The 23250-nt window shown below is 37.2% G+C and overlaps 1 protein-coding gene across 3 annotated transcripts in view; it reads right to left on the bottom strand.

Annotated features, from left to right (window-relative positions):
• LOC119835437 (cAMP-specific 3',5'-cyclic phosphodiesterase 4A-like) overlaps nucleotides 1-23250 on the bottom strand; it is a 99764-nt gene that overhangs the window by 5254 nt on the left and 71260 nt on the right. The window contains exons 7-10 of one of the 3 annotated variants that reach the window (XM_038360255.1): nucleotides 20489-20653; nucleotides 2080-2320; nucleotides 1016-1981; nucleotides 657-923 (exon numbers count right to left, since the gene is read on the bottom strand). In XM_038360255.1, coding sequence (XP_038216183.1) covers nucleotides 657-923; nucleotides 1016-1981; nucleotides 2080-2320; nucleotides 20489-20653 — 1639 coding nt within the window. Of the gene's footprint in view, nucleotides 1-7; nucleotides 924-1015; nucleotides 1982-2079; nucleotides 2321-20488; nucleotides 20654-23250 lie in introns of those variants that run through there. The other 2 variants (XM_038360254.1, XM_038360253.1) reach the window with 2 other exon arrangements.

The following is a 23250-nucleotide window of genomic DNA, read 5'->3' as shown; positions in this document are numbered from 1 at the left end:
CGAATCTTATACATACATCGAACTTCGAAATGTTTTGCTCGAGGATTTAATAATAGATTAAGTATGCACTTTACTCGCCATTGGTTGGCAATAACAGAAGACAATACATATTTGGATAAATAAGTTTCAAAAAGCGAAATAATACTTAAGATTGATTCTTAAAAGATTTGTCATAATTGCGATCTATTAAATATCTATCTATCTAGTTTTGCATCCTGGTTAATTTTCATTTGACATTGATAAAGTCATACCATATCTTCCGTTATTAATCTATATCGATATGAAGAGATCATAACATATGTATATTTGTTTATTGTTCTAAGGATCTGACACGTCGTAATAAGGCAATGAATAACACTATATGATAGTATTATATCCCTATTAGCTTGACACAAACGGACTGACACGTACTCAACTACAATGTTACAATAAGCGTCCATCCAATAGAGTTAGAGAAGATGCCGGAAATAAGAGATTGAGAGCACATTGCGTCACTGCTACCTGCACAGGGCACGCCCCTCCGCCGACAACAACACACCTACGAGACAGCTCTAAACGAACAACCATTCTCAATTAGCACAGTGGACAGATCTAGAAGATTCTATGCTAAAAAGCGAGGGCATGCGAAGCGATAGAAAAAACATCGATCTTAGCACCTGTCATCACCTCAGCGGGTAGTGAGCTTCGGCGGTTCATGTGCGGGAGGTCCTTCATCCATTGCTGGCAGGAGACCGGGGCCGGCCTTCTGCGGCCGCTCTGGGCACCGTTCCGCGCCAGCGCCGTCAGCCCCGGCAGCTCCGAGGCGCTGACCGGCGCCGGGGCGGAGCCGCGCCGCCGCGTCGGCGACTCCTTCCCGATCAGCGTGTGGCGCAGCATCTCCGGGATGGCAGCGGCGACCTCGCGCATGCGTTTTTCTTTGGGAGCTGGAGAGATTTTGAATAAATGTTTATATAGAATATGAAAATACAGAAGAAGTCTAACGTCTAAATCAAACGCAATATTCGATCAATCTCACCGTAAACATCATCAGCTGGCATGGACTTCCTGCGTCCCAACATCTCTCCCGTGGGGAACATGCTTAGGCTCACGGTAGACAAGTTCTCCCTGAGCTGGCTGCCCACTTCCCAGCGGCGACTAGACCCGTTCCCGGAGCGGTTCGATGTGTTTATGTTCTCCTTTTCTTCATAATGCTCCTCCTCGTCGACGGGCGCAATTTCCTCGGGTTTCTCGGGGTTCAGGAATATGCACATCTGTCCCTCCATCTTGCTTCTATCGAATAATTCGGCCGCCTGGCTTGAAGGATAGGTAGTGTCCTCCGAACTCGTGTACAGCGGGCGGCAGAGCAGCGCCTGAGCCTGGCCGGACATCTCCATTGGCGGGAAAGTTTGCTGGCGAACCAACTTCCAGCTGCCACCATCTTTGAGGACGGTCTTCAGACGCGTCGCCTGCACTGGGGTAGTGATGGAGGCTATCGACGAATCGGGCAAAAGTTTCTCAGTGCTAAGAACTTTTTCTTCAGCTTCTTTGTGCTCGCAGTGTCCGCGCACGCTGAGCTGGGAGTGGAGCGAATATTCGCTTCCCATAGCGCTGCCTTGCTCCCGGCTCTGTTCTTCAGCCACAGAGCCCGTTCGGCTCTTATTTTTGTACCGCGAATCCTGGAAAACGTTCAATGGCACAGAGAACCGGCGCAATTGCTCGCGCAGACTAATCGGTTTCGGTGGGTTGAGCGAGCTCCTGCGCAGCGGTAAAAGCATCTCCGAGCTGTCCGAGATGTTGGTTCCGGAGCATGTTTCTAGATCGTCGTCGACCATATCAGCGTCAGAGATCTCAGTCCGCGTCTCCTCGGCCATCTCCTGTACGACCAGCGACTCCCACTTGCTCTGATTGTATTTCAGATTCTCAAGCATTTGCGCTGACAAGTCATTTTGCAGGAACTTGTGCCATTCCGTGATCAAAGGGGTAACGACAAATTTGAAGAAACCTGTAAGGATATTGAAATATGTTAGTAAGTGGGCTTTCAGTATATTTTGAGATTAAATGTTGTTCAAATTTTAATGCAATTATTGATATAATGCTTACCTGTCTGTATCTTTGGGATGGAGGTGGTGTGCCTGTCGCACAAGGCGGTCACGGGCAAGTTCAGCTTGCGCTCGTAGTCTCCCTGGCGGAAGAATTCCTCGCACACCTTCAGACTCCACTTCCTGCTGATCTCCCAGGGCCGGCATGGGTTCGATATGTCGGCGCATTTGAGCGCGATCTGCAGCACCAAGTGACGGTGCTCGCTCTTCTTTAAGTCCAGTGTGTTTGTGTCTATGTACGTCTGAAACGAATGATGCATCATATTATATTGTTATTCAATACCTTTCATTACTCAAAAAAAGCCTTTTAAATAACATTGTTACATAATAAATCCAAGTTAAATCAATCTTCACACGAATTTATACGATCGTATCGACGTTAAGCCGCGAGCGTAGTTAAGGCATCGTAAGCGCTAATCGGCAACATCCACCACCTCCACCTATTCAACTTTCCATAACTTTGTATCTTTATTATTGAAGTTAAAAACGAACGAGGAAAGAGTTAAATCTTATTTTATCTACCGCACTAGTTTGTAAACAAAGTGAACAGCATTTTTCTACATACACGACCTACTTCCCCACTTGCGAGCCACTCACGACAATCCGCTCCGAGATGTCTTACGAGTGATTGATAAATGCCTACGGTTTTGAGGTTGCGAAACGCTTTATAGAGTTACTTTGCATTATAAATGTAAACTGATGTAGTTAAGATGTCAGTTTTATCTTTATTATATTATGAGTAGAGATTACGCGATATTTGGGCTACATATTATGGGCATACGTAACGTCTCGTTTTAATCAGCTTCTGACATGCCTTAATCTCATTAGTCAGACATATCTATCTATATTTAGTTAAAAATACGTTAAAATCATAACACACACACGTCACAGACATTATGGCAATAATATGTAAATCTTTTCAGCCTGCTCTTAATTATAATGAATACACGCCCGTTTGCTACAACAAACTTGTTAAAATGAAACATTACACATTCGCGATATGTTAAAATAACCAACGATAAATGATCTCATTGTAAATAATATTGATTCACCGAAATACACAATCACATTGAAGTGACAAGGCGAAATTATTAATAAAACAATCAATTAATTAAACCAAATAGAGCGCAGAGCCTTCGCATTTGCAAAATATAATTCACACATGTATACCTACTGACCACACTGAATATTAATTACAAGCATTGTTAACTAAAAGCTCTTTAATTAAGGACGTTAAAACGGGCTGAGATTTCAGACATATCATTTGACCTAATTCTATACACGAACGCAAACACGGATTACGGCAGATGATCCCAACTGTGGGCCGCCGGGGCTGCTGAGTTAGCAGATTAGTGCTATCCGCGAGCTAATGGCATAGAGATGAATCTGAGATGCTATGTACCCTTTCAAATGCATCTTATATGATATATTATGTTCTGTTACAAACTTGCATATTTAACGCATAAAATCTTGAAATCGTTATATAGAATATTCACCAAAAATGCGTTATCCTGCGATCGTCATGTGTTTTTGTAGAAAACGCAATTAGTTATTCACTATTTGTTATAATTACATCCCAAAATTATAATGTATTCAAATATTCAAATGTCTGCTGGTAATATCCAAATAATAGCTTTGCATACGAAAACATACAGTTCGTACAACAACCACATTGCATATTTTTATGTAATATTATATGTTTTTTGTACGTTCCTGTCCAGAGTCACGGGTGTCAGTTTAGCTACAGAATAATAGACACCGATTGGCAGTAGTCGGTTATCTACATGTGAAGCGAAGAGCTTTTGTGTTTCGCTCGTCAGGCGGGACAGCCGGGGCTCCGGCCGAAATCTAATTTCCTTTCGGCTTTACTACATGTATCAGGTATACTGTGGCTCTGGCGAATTGTTTCAATTATGAGAAATAGTGCGAAAGACTTCTGCTACTGATACCCGCTAGAACATCATTCTGTTAACACACAGACAGCCACCTTATTACTATACAAAATCCAATTGCTGTAATTATTTAAATATTCCAAATCCACTTAACTTTTACAACGTAAATAAAAAAACCCTGATAGTAATATTAGAAAAAAACAAAGCGAAATCAATTCATAGTTCCCGGTAATGCGCTTGCGCAGTCTCATTGTGTTTATATAAATATAAATGGAGGACTAGGTTAGCTAATACAAACATTAACATGAGATGATCGTTTCATTGGGCCCGACTCCAAAATATCAATCACGACAGCCATGCGTCAAAACTGTGCCAGAGCGGTCCATGTTAGCTGTTAGTCCTAACCAGAAACACACTGACACAATTTGCGGCCAATCGTAACAGCTATATTGTCGAATCTTAGAATCGCCGTCTTTCTCTTGAGAGAATAAAAGTGATATTCTAGATTGACATCAAAAAAAAAAAAAATAACACGTACAAATCCTTATAAATAACGACAACCATATTATAAGATAATTATGTGTCGTTTTAAATTAAAGAATTGTGGCCTACGTTAAAGGAGAAAACTCGTACATACTAATTCATACCTACTACTGATTGATTGATTCAAACTTGGCCCATTACAAACACATCAACGCAAAACGTATCTCGGTGGGAATGCTTTAATTCTATAAACATGCAGATTATTTATATATCTAACCTCAATGTTACATCTGTCTAAATTCGCGATCACATTTAATTTATACCGTACAAAATCATCCGCCGAGCAGAGCAGCACTGAAGCTGAGAGAAGGGTTAAAAACCTTTCTATTTTAAATATAAACTCATTAATAAATTGTCGGTTGCCTGGAAGAAATGGCTTATAGCCATAAGGCCGTCAATTGTATACAAATTCCTTTATCACAATTATTATGTTATATTTTGTATTTTTTGGGTATACAATGAAGAATAAATAAATAAATAAATAGCTTTTCGTATAAAAAAATCTTCGATATATTCATTGATACGATGTTGTGTCATTAATTTTCCTTATACGAAATATTTCCCAATAACATTATAATAGCGCCACTAAAGTAAATATACACATAAAATCAAACCTAAGAATCCTCTTACATCCTATTGCGTTGAAATATTTCTAGACATTTATTTCCAGCGATCGAATAGCTTCAAAGGTACAATATTTTATTAACTTCAAAGAACGCTTTTGTGGGCATAGTGCTCAAAAGTAAACAATATATACACAAATATATAAAGTATGTATTTAGGAATAAAAACAAATAAATACATGTAGGACACGCCGACTATCAGCATGTATTCTAAGTCAGTTCTGCATAATACAGTAACATCCATTTATTAACTGTACTTAATCCTACCCTACTAATCCTACTATCCTACTAATATTATAAATGCGAAAGTTTGTAAGGATGTGTGTGTGTTTATTGCTCTTTCACGCAAAAACAATCGAACCGATTGCGATGAAATTTGGTACGTAGATAGCTGGATAACTGGAATAACTTAAGGCAACATTTTATCGCGATATTCCAACGGGATACGGACTTACACGGGTAAAACAGCGGGGCGCAGTTAGTACTAGAAAAATATACTGTGTTATGACTTAAAATGTTAAATATGAAATTGCACCCATCAATTGTTTTTTTATTAATTGCCAGACACGCAACACTGTCGAATGGACACGATGAAGGTGTTACCTTGAAGCATTAATATAGCAACATATAACCGAATAATCGATTTCATTAGGCATTTCCAATCGATTCTTAAATTTTCCGCGGTTTATTGTTGCCTATTTGCAAATATACAGAAATACATTGTAACTGTAATCCTGCCTCGTGATCAAATTTTTTCTATTCTTTCAAAATTTCTCATTTACATTGTAACTGATTATATATAATTATGTAACTAATTAATTTTCTACCATTCCCAAGACACATATTGTTTTCAAAAATTATTATAAGGTGGTGAACATGGAGGTCATATATAAAGCGTACTTAAAAATTAACCTGACGAATAAAAAATATTGCATTAACATAAGTTAAATAAACATTTTCTCATATAGATAACGATAATTAAATGCGTTATAAATGACATTTACTAATAAAAACTAAACACGGATAGGTTTTTCAATATATTTCAATTAGAAGTGGGAGAGAAGTTGAGTTGAGATAACTAATGAGCGTTGACGGCCCAACGTTTTAGTCTCCATCAAGTTTATTCCGTCCAAGACAATTTGAACATAAGTGCTATAATAAAAAATCTCAACCACTTGTAGTGGTTATATTACAAAACTTGAAATTTGAATTTCATCGACGCGTTTTATATTATTTCTATTAAAACAAGTGTACGGTGTAAACATTTATAATTACCGCTAAATGCGATGTCGTATAAATTCTTTCAAACTCTGCAAAGTTGCCGTTTTCAGACCGAGTTGTTTGTTTCCATTTCTTTCATTCGTATGACTTCGCACTTTTCGAAATTTCATGAAATTTTTGTGACTTTATACCTATTCAAAAGAAAGTTGTATTTCTCTAGGCATTTACGTAACGATATTTTTATTTATCCCCTTTTCCACTTGTCTTCGCTTGTATAGAAATACATAAACGAAACTAATCATTATTACGAATTATATCATTTTATATTTATGCGGCATATTAATGAATCGAATAGAATAAAGTGAAGAAAAATGTGCAGGTTCTTAAAGCAGAACAATAATAAATACTATATGCTCTAGAGACTACTTGAGAACATAAAATAAAACATAATTCCATACTTATGTTAGACATACGAAGAACGTTATCGTGCATTGTGGGTTCAAATATCGCTCTTCGTTACGTAGAATTGATTCTCAATGCAATAAACTATGAAAATAAGAAGTAATAAAAATATGAAAGGCTTTTTTCCTTCAAAACTAATCGATTTTTAAACCACTCGTATGCTATAGAAGGTCACAATATACTGAACTCCATATACTTCCCATATCCCAACATTGACACTAATCACGCCGACTAAGAATTACAAACAACGTCCTTCAGGTATCACCCACTATAAATTGGACCGTGACAATAAATTCATCCACACCCACATTGATAGACACAGCTTTCAATAACAGCAGATACAAATCGACACTCATCCTCACGGCATCGACTGCAGCTGATTTCCTGCGGGTCTTCACCATTATTGCTGACCCGTAGGCACCTAAATTTTGATGAGGATTTATATTTGTCCGATATCTCATTTGTAGACACTTTAAAGTCAGTTTGTGGGGAGCAACCCTGAATGACATAGATACAAAAGCGACTCAAATACTGTTAGTGGTTGTTGAGAAATAATTTATGGCACTTAACGCCGACGACTTCTGACATCGTATAGTTGCATCAATGAGATCCTAACGTTTGGAAAACCATTGTAAGAATATTGCCGATCATGTGAAAGAAAAAAAAGAACGAATTAATATGAAGTTATAGGATGAATAGTTCGAAACTATACAGTTAACGTATGCAGATGATCTCTTGCATAACATACATGTCCAATAATCACCATTACGTAAGGCGATTAACGTTCGTTAAACACAAAGCCATGTTACGTCCGAATACAGATTTATCTTTTAACTGGACCTCTATGATTGAGTAATAGACTTAAAATTTTGTTTCATTATCAGCCCATATATGTTCCCACTGCTGGGACGCAGGCTTCCTGTGAGGGTTCAAGCCATAATCCACCACGCTGGCCAATTGCGGGTTGGCAGATGTCACATGTCGTCGAAATTTTGATTCTTGGACATGCCGGTTTCCTCACGATGTTTTCCTTCACCGTTGCAGTAGTGGTGATGTTATTCACATGGGCAGATAAATGGAAAAATCAATTTATTTCTTGCACGCTCGCCTGGTCCGAACCCTCAATTTTAAGTCCGAGATCCTCACCGCTGAGCCACCACCGCTTATTATATTAAAAATTTGTTTACTGTACTTTAAAGCTTTGAAATTATCTCATATAAAATACACTTATATGCATGTCGCTGTCAGATCGCATAAATAGCCGTATTACACTACGATTAACCGTTTCCAAACACCGAACCGTACGTATTGCGGTCGAATATTCGGAATTAGAAATTGTTTGATTCGGTTAGGGGGTGGATAAGGTTCGTTTTATTTTAGAAACTACCACAGTCTACTCACCTGGCCCCGACGGTCGTTCGGGAAAAGCAAATTCTCGGCTTAATACAAAACAGCGAGGGTTTGTAAACTTTATTGTCATCTTAAAACGGCGAAATCATACAATTTGCCTGCGCCAAATACACAATGGGTAGTTTGAAAAATGTTCAGGTTTCTCTACTTTTCAAGTAACCCATACAAAAATAGAATATAATCAAGAGCCGTGTCAGAATTCAAAACATCGAGTTAGCAGCTACAAAGTGTCTAACTGTAATTTAGAAACAGCGGGAATTCAATTGAAAACATCGTATACGTCCGATACTTTATGTAAAGATGCATATAACTCGTCGAATGGAAAATAACTTTACCAGTGTTCTGGGTTCATAAGTTACTAGTCGCTCGTCCCGACTCCGCCCGGATATTAAGATTCCTGTTTTATACCAAAGGGAGTATTTAATCGGGATAAAAATATCCTATCATCCAAGCCCGCTCCTACCTTATCTGTAAACCAAATTTCATCAAAATCCATTGAGAAATTTCAACGTGATTGACGGACAGACATCTAAACAAATAAACTTTAACATTTATAATTAATGTGATTAGTGTGATTTAATAAACAAAATCCCAACAGGTAAGGGAACAATTTTATGTCCCGTCTCCACAGCCATCAATGTTCCAACGCACACAAACTTATTCCGATTACGCTATTCCTACTTTAATGGCATGTAATCGCACACACGGCTCGACGCGGTGCGGTTGATTCGTATGAAGATTTACACAGTGACGTAGGCGCGCCCTAAAAAGAGTTGCTTGATCCAAAGCGCTCTGACCGTAATACAAGCTCCCGTCTTAGCGGCCAGACGTGCTCAACTTTTTCCCGCACGCTATATTAAACAATTTGTTTTATCCAATCCGTTATAGGATGAAACACTTTTCACGTTTATTCTCTTCAAATAATGTAACTGTCAAGTATATTCTATAAATTTTTGGTTGGTTTAAATGTTATAGGAAAATAAAAATACTTAATCACTTTACTTGTTATATATCGATAATTTTAGTATATACTAGCTGCACCCGGCAAACGCTGTTCTGCCTTACTCTGATCATTTAGAGGTATGAAAAATAGATGTTAGCCGATTCTCAAACATACCCGATATGCACACAAAATTTCATAAGAATCGGTCAAGCCGCTTCGCAGGAGTATGGCAACGAAAACTGTGACACGAGAATTTTATATATTAAGACTAGCTGCGCCCCGCGGTTTCACCCGCGTAGGTCCGTATCCCGTAGGAATATCGGGATAAAAAATAGATGTTGGCCGATTCTCAGACCTACCCAATATGCTTACCAAATTTCAGAGGAATCGGTCAAGCCGTTTCGGAGGAGTATGGCAACGAAAACTGTGACACGAGAATTTTATATATATAGAAGAAGATATATTAGATGTACCTTATTGCAATGGAAGAAAACAACGTATTCAATTAATTGAATTCACGTCAAACTTTAATTTTAATACGATTATTAACTTATTTAATAAACCTTGTGCCAATTTCAGCTCAGCAGCATCAAGAGAGAAAAAACTACACATGTACATTTGTTTAAAAGCGTAACTAAATTATTTATTCAGTGGAAAAATGGATGCAAGCTTCGAATGCAGGATTAAAAGCCAGGCTTAAATTAAAATAGAGAGAGCGTTGCTTTCCGTGTATGGCTGTACGCGATTCGACTTCAATTGGATGGAGGGGATGAGAGAATTCATTACTCGTACTAGAATAAATGAAAAGGACCGAGTCGCGACGGATTATGTGAGTAAACATTGCGCTGCATTTAGATTATTGTTGATAGCGCAATAATGATATTAGATGAGTTATTATAATCGAAAAGTTATAAACAACGGTGTAATTGGTCAATTTAGACTTACAATATATAAAAATAATCCAGACTATTAATATAACGCTGAAGAATTTGTTTGTTGGAATGCGCTCAGGAACTACTGTACCGATTTTGAAAATTCTTGCACCGTCGGATGTGTACGTTATTCCTGATTGCTACAGTCTGCATAAGTATCACAAGCGATACCGGGGCGGACCGCTTGTAAAATGAATGAACTTTAAATGTTCAGAGAACGGTCTTAAAAATTAAGACGATGGTACAGTACAATGTATATTTTAGGTATTACATTGCATTACCACAAGAAAGAAGCTATTTCCATTAGTATGTAAATAAGCGTAGCCGTCGAGTCGGCGTCGCATCTGCACCGGACCTAACATAGCCCAGATATAAGTGTCAACTATGTTCAATTATCATGGAACCAAATTACACGCAAATTTGTCCTTCAATTTTTTGTTACACTTTATTATTTTTCAAGCGACACAAATGTTGACTACTCCTGCATACACTACTTTACACTGGGCGAAAATATTGAAAATATTATTCTCGCGTTTAACCTCTTTAGGGAGATGCGTAATTCAGTGTTTGTATAGGTATCTAGGCCCCACTGAATGTGCTACGCCACTGTGTAACCAAGCTTTATACTATTATTGGCTTTTAAACTTTTGAGAACCTTGTAACAACAGCAGACAGGTTCCGTCCTGTTTTGAACAACTAAAATACGACCGTTACTGTCCAAAAAAACTACTTTTGATACTAAATAAAAATACTATATATATACTAAGATAAAATACTTTGAAAAGCTTGCGAGGGAAGAAAGCATTAATTATTCAGAATCTATTTGTATTGATTTAATTACTTTAGCTAGTTTTTGTACAAATTTGATACTTAAAACAGATTGACTTAATATTAAATACACTTTTATTTGTAATTTATTTAGTGCGATCACTTTATTCCATTCCAAAACATCACCTACCATTTTAAGTTCGCCGATTTCCCAACAGCGGCTATCGGTTTATTCATTTGTCTCCGAAATAAAAAATGAAGAGATCGACATGTACAAAGGAGAATGCATATAGCGATCGACTGTCACCCTATGTCTTGTGGTGCGATGTATAAATAGTTTCACAGTGTAAATTTATTTAGACTTTCCCCGAGCGAACGTTGCCGTGTAACATTGTTTCCTAGTTATTCGTTGACATAAATACCTCAGTGAGTAACTTGTAACTATTTCACACTACCAACCAGAATTATTCAGCAGTTTGCAAAAACCATCCCCGACGATGCAACATCACACAGACGTTATAAACAATTTTCATCTCAGCTCGGCAACGCACGTGAAAATAGTTCGCATGGCTCTATCTAAAAAGTAGGCTATCGTCTAATTCAAGACTAGATGACTACGTGTTCTACAACTGCGGCTATTAATGCAGACAATTTAATCACGCACAGAAATACACCGGTAACGAAGCGACCGTCGCTTCAACTGTTACTCGGTACTAACTATTCGAAATAAACTGCTAAAAACACACGTTATTCAACGAACAAACGTAATTAGGTTATTTTTTACCTCAACTAAAATCAAACAAGTAAAAAATGTGCATTTGATTCTTCGCAACTTATAATTGAATCTAAAAAGTTCTCTCGCGGTTGGGAAGCTGCATTATTCTTGAGTGCTGACGTTACCTCGATTCCTCGAATAATGTTAAATTATTGAAAAATAAAAACAGGTCCTCAGCTTGTCGCACCGTTGTAATAAAATTATATAAAGTGTGTGGGAGTAGGAAGGTGGAAATATTGAAACAAAAAGGGAGGATCCTCGACCAATGAATTCAACTGGCCGGCCGTAGCGATACATTTTTCTGAATCGCGATTGTGAAATGTTTCCGCTAGTAGTATAGTCGTTTTCGAGTTTTCGTTGTAATATTTCCACAACAAGCTCATAACTAGCTAACTAAATAACACGATTCAAATATCTAATAATTCTTATCTACAAAAAAGGTCATCAAAGTCCATGGACTTTGAATTGAAGTTGAGGGAGGGATAGTACTCCAGGTTCCAAAATCCATAAATATCCTTAAAGATAAACGCAAAAAGAATCACGACTATCGGAAAAAATTCCACGGAGCTATCAACTAGCGAAACCTTTGTTTTTGAGAACACATAACATTTAATATAGTGTTAGTAACTAATATGCAAGAGCCATTAATTAGAGGAGTGGAGCGAGGTGACCAGGGTCAGGAAAAATATTCCTCAGCGCCGCATTAAATTAATGAATTCTATGAAAACTGTTGAAGAGATTGGCGGATAATTGCGCGCGTTTTTCTAATGAAACAATAGCATTAATAAACAAGCTTGCTTATCGCGAAGGGCGCACGTGGTCGGTACAAAAAGCTCTACTCTGTTTCCTGGAAATATTAGCTTGGATCTTATAAAAAATACACTCGAATGTGTTGCAATTTTGTCCCATATTTCGCTATTTACGCATCGACTACTAGCCCCCATGAATACAAATTTATGATACTTTTTATTAAACAAACAAGTGAGTAAGTAAAAATATCCACTATAATAAAATTATTTTTGATTGAAAGAAATAACTATTAAATATTAATATCTTTAATTCTCGCATAATTACCCAAGTGTTTGTATACACTCACTCATGATTGGAATTTGATAAAGCATCATCATATCGTTAATTCATTAATAATATTGTACCGACCAAAACAAATCCTTTATGTGCAGCTACATCGCACAAAAAGCTCTATATACTTATATAGATTTCTATATAGATTTACTGAAACCCTTGACAAAAACTAAATGAAGCTATCGCATTCAAGCACACATCACCGTTATTAAAACCACGCGTTATACTAAAGGTTTTAAAGCATTCAAAACAATTTGACATCACACTCGATTCAAAGCAAAGTACATATAAAAGCGTTGGCCATAGATTTGTTGCCTTGCGTCCATATACATTGCAATGCGCTTGCATTGCTCACCATATTATTGAGTAACTGATTGATTTTATCAGTTACATTACGTTAGTTGAGTATTCACCTCTCGAGTAAAGAACCGATATGGTTTTAAAAAGAGAATCGTTTAACACCCTGCTGTTTTATACAACGCAACGCTGTTGCTTCTATCAAAATCACTATGTAATGTAAGAGATGGCATGATCGTAACATATTATATATAATTTTACCCTTTCAGTACTATCAAAATCAATATTCGCCAAACGCGAACAAAGCCGCCTCTAAGATGTCACTAAATCACCGTGCTGACAAGCGAGGCGTCATCACACGACGCTGATTGACTCCGTCAAGCGGCATGCAACCACGCTACATGGAAATTAACCATTTCACACATTGACATCCAATCGAGATGAACTGCTGCGTGCGGACGGGGCTTAAGTTTAATTACAACAAACTTATCAAAGCGATCGAGATTGCACTGCTATATTACTACTATACTCGCTTCGATTAGTTCTCGAACAACAATACTTAGTTGAACCGTGTCGGTTATTAGTCAAGCTGTACAGTTAGTTAGAGCTTCTGCCGAATAACTGACGTTACGAGTTTTGTTAGTGAATGTACCACGCGCTGCATATTTTGTTATTTACCCACAAACTTGTTTGCAAGAATGAAAGCGTATTAGAATATCTTCATAACACTACCAACTCTTAGAATTATGGTATTAACAAACGGACGGAACGTCGTAGGGCGATTTCGACCTCCTCAAAAGATTCCTTTTTTCTTATCTAAAAGAGGGTAACCAGAGAAGAAGGTAAATATTCTTAACCTAAAAAGTGTGAGATCGAGTCACTAATGAGCACGAATGAAAACTCACTAACACAAAGGTCAGCGACTTCCTCACGATGAGAGCTATCAACTACCAATAATCTATATTTAAGATTCAATCGACGTGGGCGGTACTTTATATATAGGACTTCTTTACCCATTTGTTGGCATCGACTTTGTTGATTTTGAAAGACCTACCCAACGACACTCCACACACAACTGAACAACTGCTATGTACTATTGCGTTTCTTTTATAAATAAACTTCGCTTGAACCAGTAACAAATATGATGCACTAGCAAACCCGGCGAACCTCGTTTCGCCACCAGATGGTTGTATGTGAAAAATGATTTTCCCGCTTTTCAGTTGAAATTTTTCCTGAATTTTCTATGCTATAAACCTCACGGTGCCCGAGACCTTTCCAACGAATGCAAAACCGTGGAAATCGGTTCGTGCGTTCTGGAGTTATAGCGTCAGGAAGGAAAACCCGACTTATTTTTATATAGTAGATTACATAAAACCCTTAAAGAAAGTGTACACTTTTCGATGAAGAAGGAGCAAATCGTTCAAATTAAATACAACACTCTCCGACGCCCGACCATCAAGGAACTTACTTTTATAACACGACCACCATTTCCCTTGGCATCGATATGCCCTCTGGAAATGATTCCTTCAAATCAGTCACTTTTTTCTTTTTTTTATGTTATAGCGGGCAACTAAGTCAGCTCGTGGTTCGCCTGATGGTAAACGATCACCACCGCCCATGAACATTCGCAGAGGCACAGACCTCTGAGAATGCGCTGTCCGCTTTAAAGGGATAAGGGATAAGGAAAGGATTGATAATTGGTAAGAAGGAATGGACCGGGAAGGGTCAGGAGAAGGAAATGGGCCTACGGCTCCCTCACTCAGCGTTCAAAACACAATAGCAAGCTATTACTTCACGTCGGTCTTCTGTGGGGGTGTGGTACTTCCCCGGTGCGAGTTGACCGAATTCGTGCCGAAGCATGCTCGACTCCCACAAATAAATCTGAACTGGATTAACGTTTCTTATTCATACTACATACATAACGTTTTAATTCTATACATAATAGCCACGCAAGCGTGCCAGCTCGACGTAGGGTCGTTTTAAATTCAAAAATAGAATTTGAATAGAATTCTTTGAAAAGCGCGTTAAATCGTTTTGCTATTACGTAGCCAGTGCAGGCTGTTTCACAATGTAGCCGATTTAGTCGGTGTCAAGCAAACTCTTTAAAAAATACATAGAATCAATTGCAGTCCGTTAACCCTTATTTTGTTATGGAAATTGGGTTAACGGATTCGTGCTGGCTTTCGGGCCGTCACAATTTCCGTGCGACATTCAATCAGAAGTGGAAGTGGACGAGGGTCGACGCCCGTCATATTGTGTTTTTTTTTTCACACAAATACAATTTAAATGAAGTGGTATATTTGTATTAAATAAATGTGATGTCACGAGGCTCTGTTACTTGTACGCCTCACAGTACTATATTTATAGTCCGGTCGAAATAGATATTTGAAATAATGAAACACGCCGGAGAGACAAGTCAAGTAGTGTCAACTCCCCATCGATCCCATTTGTGTTTAAAGACTTATTCGAGTTCACAGCTTCTTTGGAACATTTTCTAAAACGGTAAGTTTTATTAATATATACTTCAGACAAACGTCGTAATGTTATCTACATTTAAACTTTAAATGTTAATATTTTAAAATTACTAACAAAACGGGTCATTTACTTTTTTAATCACCATTACTTGACACAATTCGAAATGTTGAAAAAGCGGCTTTGTTCAGCAAATAATTTACTTTTAGACTTAATTTCATAAATCGCATTAGTACATCTTTACATCCATTTTCTTGTATAATGTAATACATTAATCTGAAAAGTTTAATCTAATAGTATATTTTTTTTATATCAGAGCGGACAAACGAGCTTGTGCAAATCTAGCAAATCTACCGCCCACAGGCATCCAGAGAAACCAAAATAAGGTAACAGCTAAATAAATATTCGGTGTCTTGATTAAGAAAGTGTATCACACGTATCTTTCTAAAAATGGTGGATGCGATATCGTTCTATGAGTATGAAAAATCAACACGATGCCACGACAAAGCCGATGGTAAAATTCACATTAATAAAAATGAGTATAAAATGTTGCCCCATATTTGGACGTTATCGTTCAATTCAAAATTTGTTACACAATTATAAGTTTCGCCAGAGAATAAATAAATCAAATATAGCAAAATCGATATGGGAAAATAAACAAATGTTGTATAACTCTAACCCTGTGCGAAATTACACACGATTCGTTTCGTGATTATTGCAAAATGAAAGAAAATGTGTAAAAGTAAAGCATACAAAGTATTTACACATCTATTTCTGGGAAACTCTTGCAAATATGTTCCTATATGCTGTATTAAAATAATATAAATTATATCACACGCAATGCGACAACTTATTAAATATAATAAAGCTTAAGAGTTTATTTCTTAAATATTCTCTGCCATGAACCACCTGATCGAACTCTATATATATATAAAAAAAAATCAAAGATTAAAAACCTCAACAGACACAGATGCTCAACCGATTTAGATACGTCATTCATCAGTAGAAACCTATATTTTCCTTAAGTTTCCAAGGCTACATACATGGGTGCAGATCCTTGGAAACTACCCCGAAGGGAGTCCGGCCCAAATGCCACATACATTCAGTTTTCGCAGGCACTTTTAACACAATTTGCCAACGAAAGGCTTTTTCTAGCGCAAGACTTACCGCATTTATTCGCTAACAAACTCTAAATATTTAAAAGGTTTTCCCTGACGAGGTAACCGTGTTCCACTTCTATTAATAAAACTGTTAGCAAAAACTCGAATTGTTATCAAAATAAACGTCTCTTGTTTGTTTGATTGTGCATCATTAATATTCTAGAATATGCTCAATGCATTTTAATTACTAGATCTCCTATAAAGGGACTACATCAGCTAAAAGCATGCTTAACAATGCCTTAAAGTAAATGATCCTCTACAGTAAAAGTAAACAGGAAATTGAATACTTCAGCATATTATACGCTAACTTGATAGTGTATTAAAAACATGATAGAAATTCACTAAGACACCTTAATCATTTCATGCTAATATACGGGCAATCATTGAGTATTTAAGCAAATTATTCATCAAGCAATATAGGATTAAGATACATATTATTATTTTTTTGTAAATTTTTTGCAAATCGCGTAGGTTTTGTAATTTTTGGTCGATGATATATACGACGTACGTGCGTGTGCGGGCGGCAATGCGAACAGACAGAACAAAGCCGGCCGAGACGTGAATAACTCGATGTGTGCGTGCGCCTTCATTTCAGCTCTTCATTTACAATCTCCATCCGTCTAATAGCACTTAACTCTAGCTCTTACATTTTAATAAACATATTTGTCAGCCATTTAAATTCACACGCAGCACCTTAATCCCATTTGACATTGCGCGTACGGCACTCCCACAAATTCCATGGTGCACCACATTAATTAAGTATGATGCAGTTTTCAAGGCTAAGTGCTAGCCTTGCTGGCGCCACCAGGTGTTGCGCGTGTATGTCGCGCGGGGGTTGCCACGTGTTTATCAATTAACTAACCTCAAACCTCTCGGGACTGTGCAGTTGACATGGTTACGCATGACGTTAATTCTATTTGTTTTACATTAGCGTACAATGAAATAAATGAGCCAAATAATTGTGCTCGTAATTAAATGTAATGCAGATGATAATGCTATACATTCTCAAAAACATTTTGTGTACAAAAAATGCACGACTGTATGGAAGTTGTGACGACCGCTGTATAGTCTAAACGTTTTCGGCTTTTACTACGATATGTTACATCAAAGGTGTTGTACTACTGTATACTTCTCTTTATACTGTGCCCAAAGTCAAATCATTAATTTAAGCAAGACAAGGAAAAGTATCTTTTATTTACCACACATCCACGTTTGAGAAAACATCGCGTCGAATTAATTAAACAACTTTGGCTTTAATGAGTTCAAGAACGCTTCTTGAAACCCGTTTGTAACTAAACGAAAACTTTGAAATAATTCAACAAAGAAGAAACTGTAGTCATTGCACAAAATACAACAAATATTGTATGTAGATCTGAGTCTACGGGCGCTACGAGCGTCTACGGATAACTTGCGGACGCACGTAGCCGCCTCCAACCCGCCGACTGCAATATAAACTTAAACTGAGATTGTTTCACTTCACCCCACTTTGACTATCATCTCAGTTATATTACTTTAACCACATTTACAAACATTATTTTATTGACAAATTGAAAATTTTGACAAAATTTTCCTGAATATTATACGACAGATTTCTAAATCAATATGGTAAGCCATACTTGCTAGTCATCCATTATTTAAAATGGGCAAGAAAAGATATCACCGTCTAAGGTAAATCGTTATAGTGTATATATCCTTACAACTCACATTTAAATCGCATAGAATTACACTTCAATAAATGCATACAATAAAGACGGAGGGTCTTTGTTGTATGATTTTCAATCACAATAATATAGTTCCAAGTTAAAATTTCCGTGCACATTTGTAAGCAATAAATCCATTGAAACCTCGCAGCACTTTGGCCTGCACTAAGTCCAGCTGAAAGTAGCTTTCGAAAAGCTTTTTAAGTTACAAGCGTCTGCTGAAATATTATTTTGATTCCAATACATATTGTTAGAATATAGAAATGCTAGATCCTGAGTTAAGTGCTCGTATATTCTTATATGGTCTCGGTGATATCGGTTCAAGAAAATCGGGATACTATTATCCTTAAAATGTAATCAAAAATATATAAGCTCTAATAATATCTTATGGCATTAAGTTTGCTTCTTAAAATTTCAGAATTTTTAATGAATTTAAAAACACATTTTCAGGTACATTGAAATAAATATTAATAATTGTGTGAAAAGAAACGCCCACATAGCAATAACGTAACCGAATGAAACATCTGATCGCTCTTTTATTGGAAAGTATAAACTCAAAAGCATATTTACTCATCACAAGAAGTCGCAATTCATGGCCATCAATTTAATAAATAGCCAATTGGAAGTCGGAATGATGCTAGATCAAACATCACGAGAGTCAATATTGACTTCATTTAGAAAATTAATTTCGTCCGGACCGTAAGCTAGTGCAGCTCAGACGCAACCAACAACAACAAAGATAAACATCGTAGCGAGTTCCTGAGAAAATAATTCTAAAATCGCATCGCAGCAAACATTTTCCGCTATCCCAAAAGTTTTAATAATTAATTCCGGTGAAATTGTGTTGGAGTGCAGCGGCGGGGAAAGGAGAGGAGGGGAGATTTAACAAAAATATAACCGAATTTCGCTAGTGGGTGAACCTACACAACTGCGGATGTGCATATGCGTTGGATAAATATGTAACGGAGGGTTAAACATTTTGAGAGTGGAATGTCGTCGTCATTTACAAGGACAGCTCATCTTTTGAATAAGTTTGTAAATACATTACAGTTTAATGATTTAACTGTTAATTTGTATTATAAAGGTATTGGTTACTTTGTACAAACTGGATTTCTACCGGTGCCTTAGCGCGTGAAAATCCTATCTCATAACTTTTTGGTTTCGCGATGTACTTCTCTAAGATCTATTAATTTAAAAATAGTTCTATATAGGAATTATCTAACATATAACTATGTATGAAAAATTGAAATCAATTTATTGCACAGGTGTGAGATCGCAACAGACGCAGTTACTTTGACGTACATCATTTTGCATTATGAATAATGTTATATGAAGTTAACCGATCCTGTCTGTGAGTTAGTCGCATTTGCATATTATATACCAGGGACGGAATAATCAACCGAAGGCAGGCAGTATATACTGCTTTCATAATTGTAATTATTAGAATAATTTTTGACGAAGCGCGGAGATAATGTAAGCCGAAACGGTACTACGTCCTACATGAAGTATAGGTGAATAGATAAATGTAAAAGATAAAGTTTGAAAACCTAAAAAATCAAGCCTTAAAGATCCAGCATAAAACGGTCTATATTTAAACCAGTTTAATTCGTAATTGGCATAATTATGGGATCAGTTTTAATTACAATCAAAAACATCTGCTAAAGTCGAGCATCAATGCTATATTTCGATAATTAAACTTTACATTTCCTAATTCAGTTTGTTGGGTAACTTAACCTACAATAAATACGGTTCTCGAACTACGCAATAATATAAGGTACCCAGAAATTTATCATTTTCAACAAATAAATAGTGCTTTGTGTATTTGAATTATTACGGAATTCCCATAAGATACAAATTAAACTTTCATTTTGAAATGTGATGGACGTGGGAACATTTTAATTAATTAGCATTCTACTACGCTATCTGGAATTATCGTAAATTTATATCCATTTTGACCTTAATTCATCCGAATTAATACAAAATTGTATTGCGATTATAACACTATTAAAAATCATATACATTTTTTTACAAGGAATTTCATCGTGATCTATCACGATGCGCATTAGAAATTCATCGCCAAATCTCCATCAGTTTCATATAACAAGATCGACACAACACCGTGGTCTCACCTTGAACTGGCTGAGGTACTCCTGCTGGCGCGTGATGTCCGTCGCCAGTATCATCGAGCTGACCTGCCGCTCGAGCCGCACGCGCAGCTCGCGCTCCAGCAGACCGCTCTCGATGAGGCAGCTGACCGCCGAGCGCCAGTGATGGTTCTCCAACACCGATGTGTTCTGCGACAACGTGGTACGTCTACTTATAGGTTTCGTAGCGAGTAAATAATATCTGATCGTTTAAATACATGCTATTCAGGTAAGAATTAACTATATGGTGTGAAGTCCCGTGTAAGTGCGGTATGTGACATATGTAAGAATGTTATCATGGATCGATTAATTTTCTTAATAAACAAGTAGGTGATGATCAGCTTTCTTTTTCCGACAGGACAGCGAATCCACAACCCCTTGGTTCTACGCTCATGCGTTAACCACTGCAGCGAGGAAACGGTCTAACTTTACGGTGGTCAAAGATTATTTACAGAAAAAAAACCCAAGCGAGTAAACAAAAAAATCAACCTTCGTTATATTAATTGGAATCATTACAACAGGGGTCGTCTTGTTGTGAGCATTTACAAAGAATATAAAACAAATAGTTGAACTTCTAATAAGCCTCGGTTTTAGAACAAAGCAATCAGGACAGCGTGTATCCCGCCTCGAGCACGATATTTCCACTCTTTCTTACTTTTTACATTTCGTTGTTACTCGGTTTATAAATAAGATGGGTTGTTGTGTAATAGATGAAAGAAAAAAAAAATATTTTAAACTAGCTTTTCACGAGCAGTTTCTCCCTCGTGGTAAAGAAAAAGTAGCGAAAGACGGTTTCGGGGTTTTCCTCACATAGATCTTGTTCCAGTGAAATTCCCGGGATATCCTATATCCTGTCTTGGGTTTTAAACTATATCTCTGCTAAATGTTCCAAATCGACTGACTGGTTTAGGCGTGAAGAAAGGACATCCAGACTGACATACTTTAAATTTATTATATACTATATATTTAGTAGAGATTTTGCCAAAATTCTATACCTACTCCAAACTGGTCTGATAAGCTAAAAATAAACACTGTATTTAAAACTTGAGTTTACTTGTCTCACGTGTCATTCACAAAAATTTCAGTTTCAGAGTCGTTCTTTGTTACGCAGCTTTCACAAAAACGTGGACGTTGCTAGTTGACGCTACGTGCCACGACTGCATTCGCTCGTTGCCTCACAACAATCGCTCTAGGACACACGAAATGCTTTAGGCACGAAAGGTTTTCTATAATTAAACAATTTAATGTAGTTGTCTTTAGCAAATATTTTAAGATTATGAATGCGTGGGTTTTTTTTTCTGATGGATTGTGTTTCTTTCACGTCGCGACGGAGCGATTTATGATATGATTTTTGTGTTTGTAGATAGCTAGGAGGCTACAGAGCGACATAGGGTACTTTATAGCTGCTTTGGGTATTACGTATAAAACGGTAGAGAAAATACGCAATGGTATATATGGTATATCCACGTCAGCGAAATAGGCGCGGTGCACACGACTCAACTTCACAAGGTGGTAACAACCAACCGCGCGAGTGTAAACACGGCATTAGGCACGAGCACTACACTGTGATAAAGTAGCGAAACGCCAAATGGGTTCACAGGCAATCAAAGCGTAGCCGAAGCCTGCATGTTTGCGCGAGATTACAGGTCACTCGTCAAAAAGCCCGTGTCGAAAAGTCAGTCCGATACGTTGATACCTAGGCTTTTGTGGGGCGCTTCTGTGGATATTGTAAACGTAACTGCGGGTTTTTCCAGCAATTTACAAGCTCCGCTGAGATATTCGGTTCGGTTGCAGGGAATATAACACGGTATCGTGCCAATTAATCGTAAACGCGTACAATTTCGTCTATCGAATAAACTATCGGGTAACCTTATTCCGTCGATATTTAGACGTGGTCCAATTCGTGCCGAAGCGTGCTCGACAACCACATACTAAAAGTCTCATATAAATATATGTATTCATGGATACAAACAGTTCTAGTACACGAAATTTAATGTCATTGTTTTTATGCTCAATGGACACACTCTTACCAAGTAAATAAAAACAATGTTGTGAAAACTACGATCAAACAAAAATTATGACACGTAACAGTTTGCGGTATCCAGTTAACTATACAGTACCTACATTAAATACACAACAAAGTGAAAATCGTCGAATATACAAAGCTCCTTTTACGGTATGAATTTATTTTAACAAAATGTAAATTCAAAAAGATTTCAACTCAAAACTGCACGTTTATTATAATAGGTAGTGTATGTTACCAAAGTCGATCCGACCGCCTCGCCCGTGTGCTATTTCATGTTGTCATGTTTATATTTTTCAAAGTCTAAAATTTATACTAACACAAGACGATATATCGTTGAAAGAAATTAGTTTTGATACAAAACTAATACTTTTAGGTCTATAGTATATATTATTACGTACGTTCTTTCGTTTCATAGTTACATAGTTGGCGATTGACCGAATGTTTATTTTTAAGAAACACCACTGTTTGACGCCCTCGGAACTAAGCACCGGTCGAAAAGCTGTTTCATATGCTATTTGCTTTTGCATATGGCTTTACGCGTACAATTTGGATAAAATCCCCCCCCCCCCCTCTTTTATCTGTGATTTTATAAATATAATACTTCCTCTCGTATCACAATCTATTAAAATAAAAACCCATAGAGATCGTTGCGTAATTATAAAGAATTAGGCATAGATACATACATGCTTATGCCATACTGAATGTACCCATTAATTTTCAA

The sequence above is a fragment of the Zerene cesonia genome, chromosome Z (assembly GCF_012273895.1).
Source record: "Zerene cesonia ecotype Mississippi chromosome Z, Zerene_cesonia_1.1, whole genome shotgun sequence".
Classification (NCBI taxonomy): Eukaryota; Metazoa; Arthropoda; class Insecta; order Lepidoptera; family Pieridae; genus Zerene; species Zerene cesonia.
The sequence above is the reverse complement of the archived record's forward strand: the minus strand, read 5'-3'. Positions and strand labels throughout refer to the sequence as shown.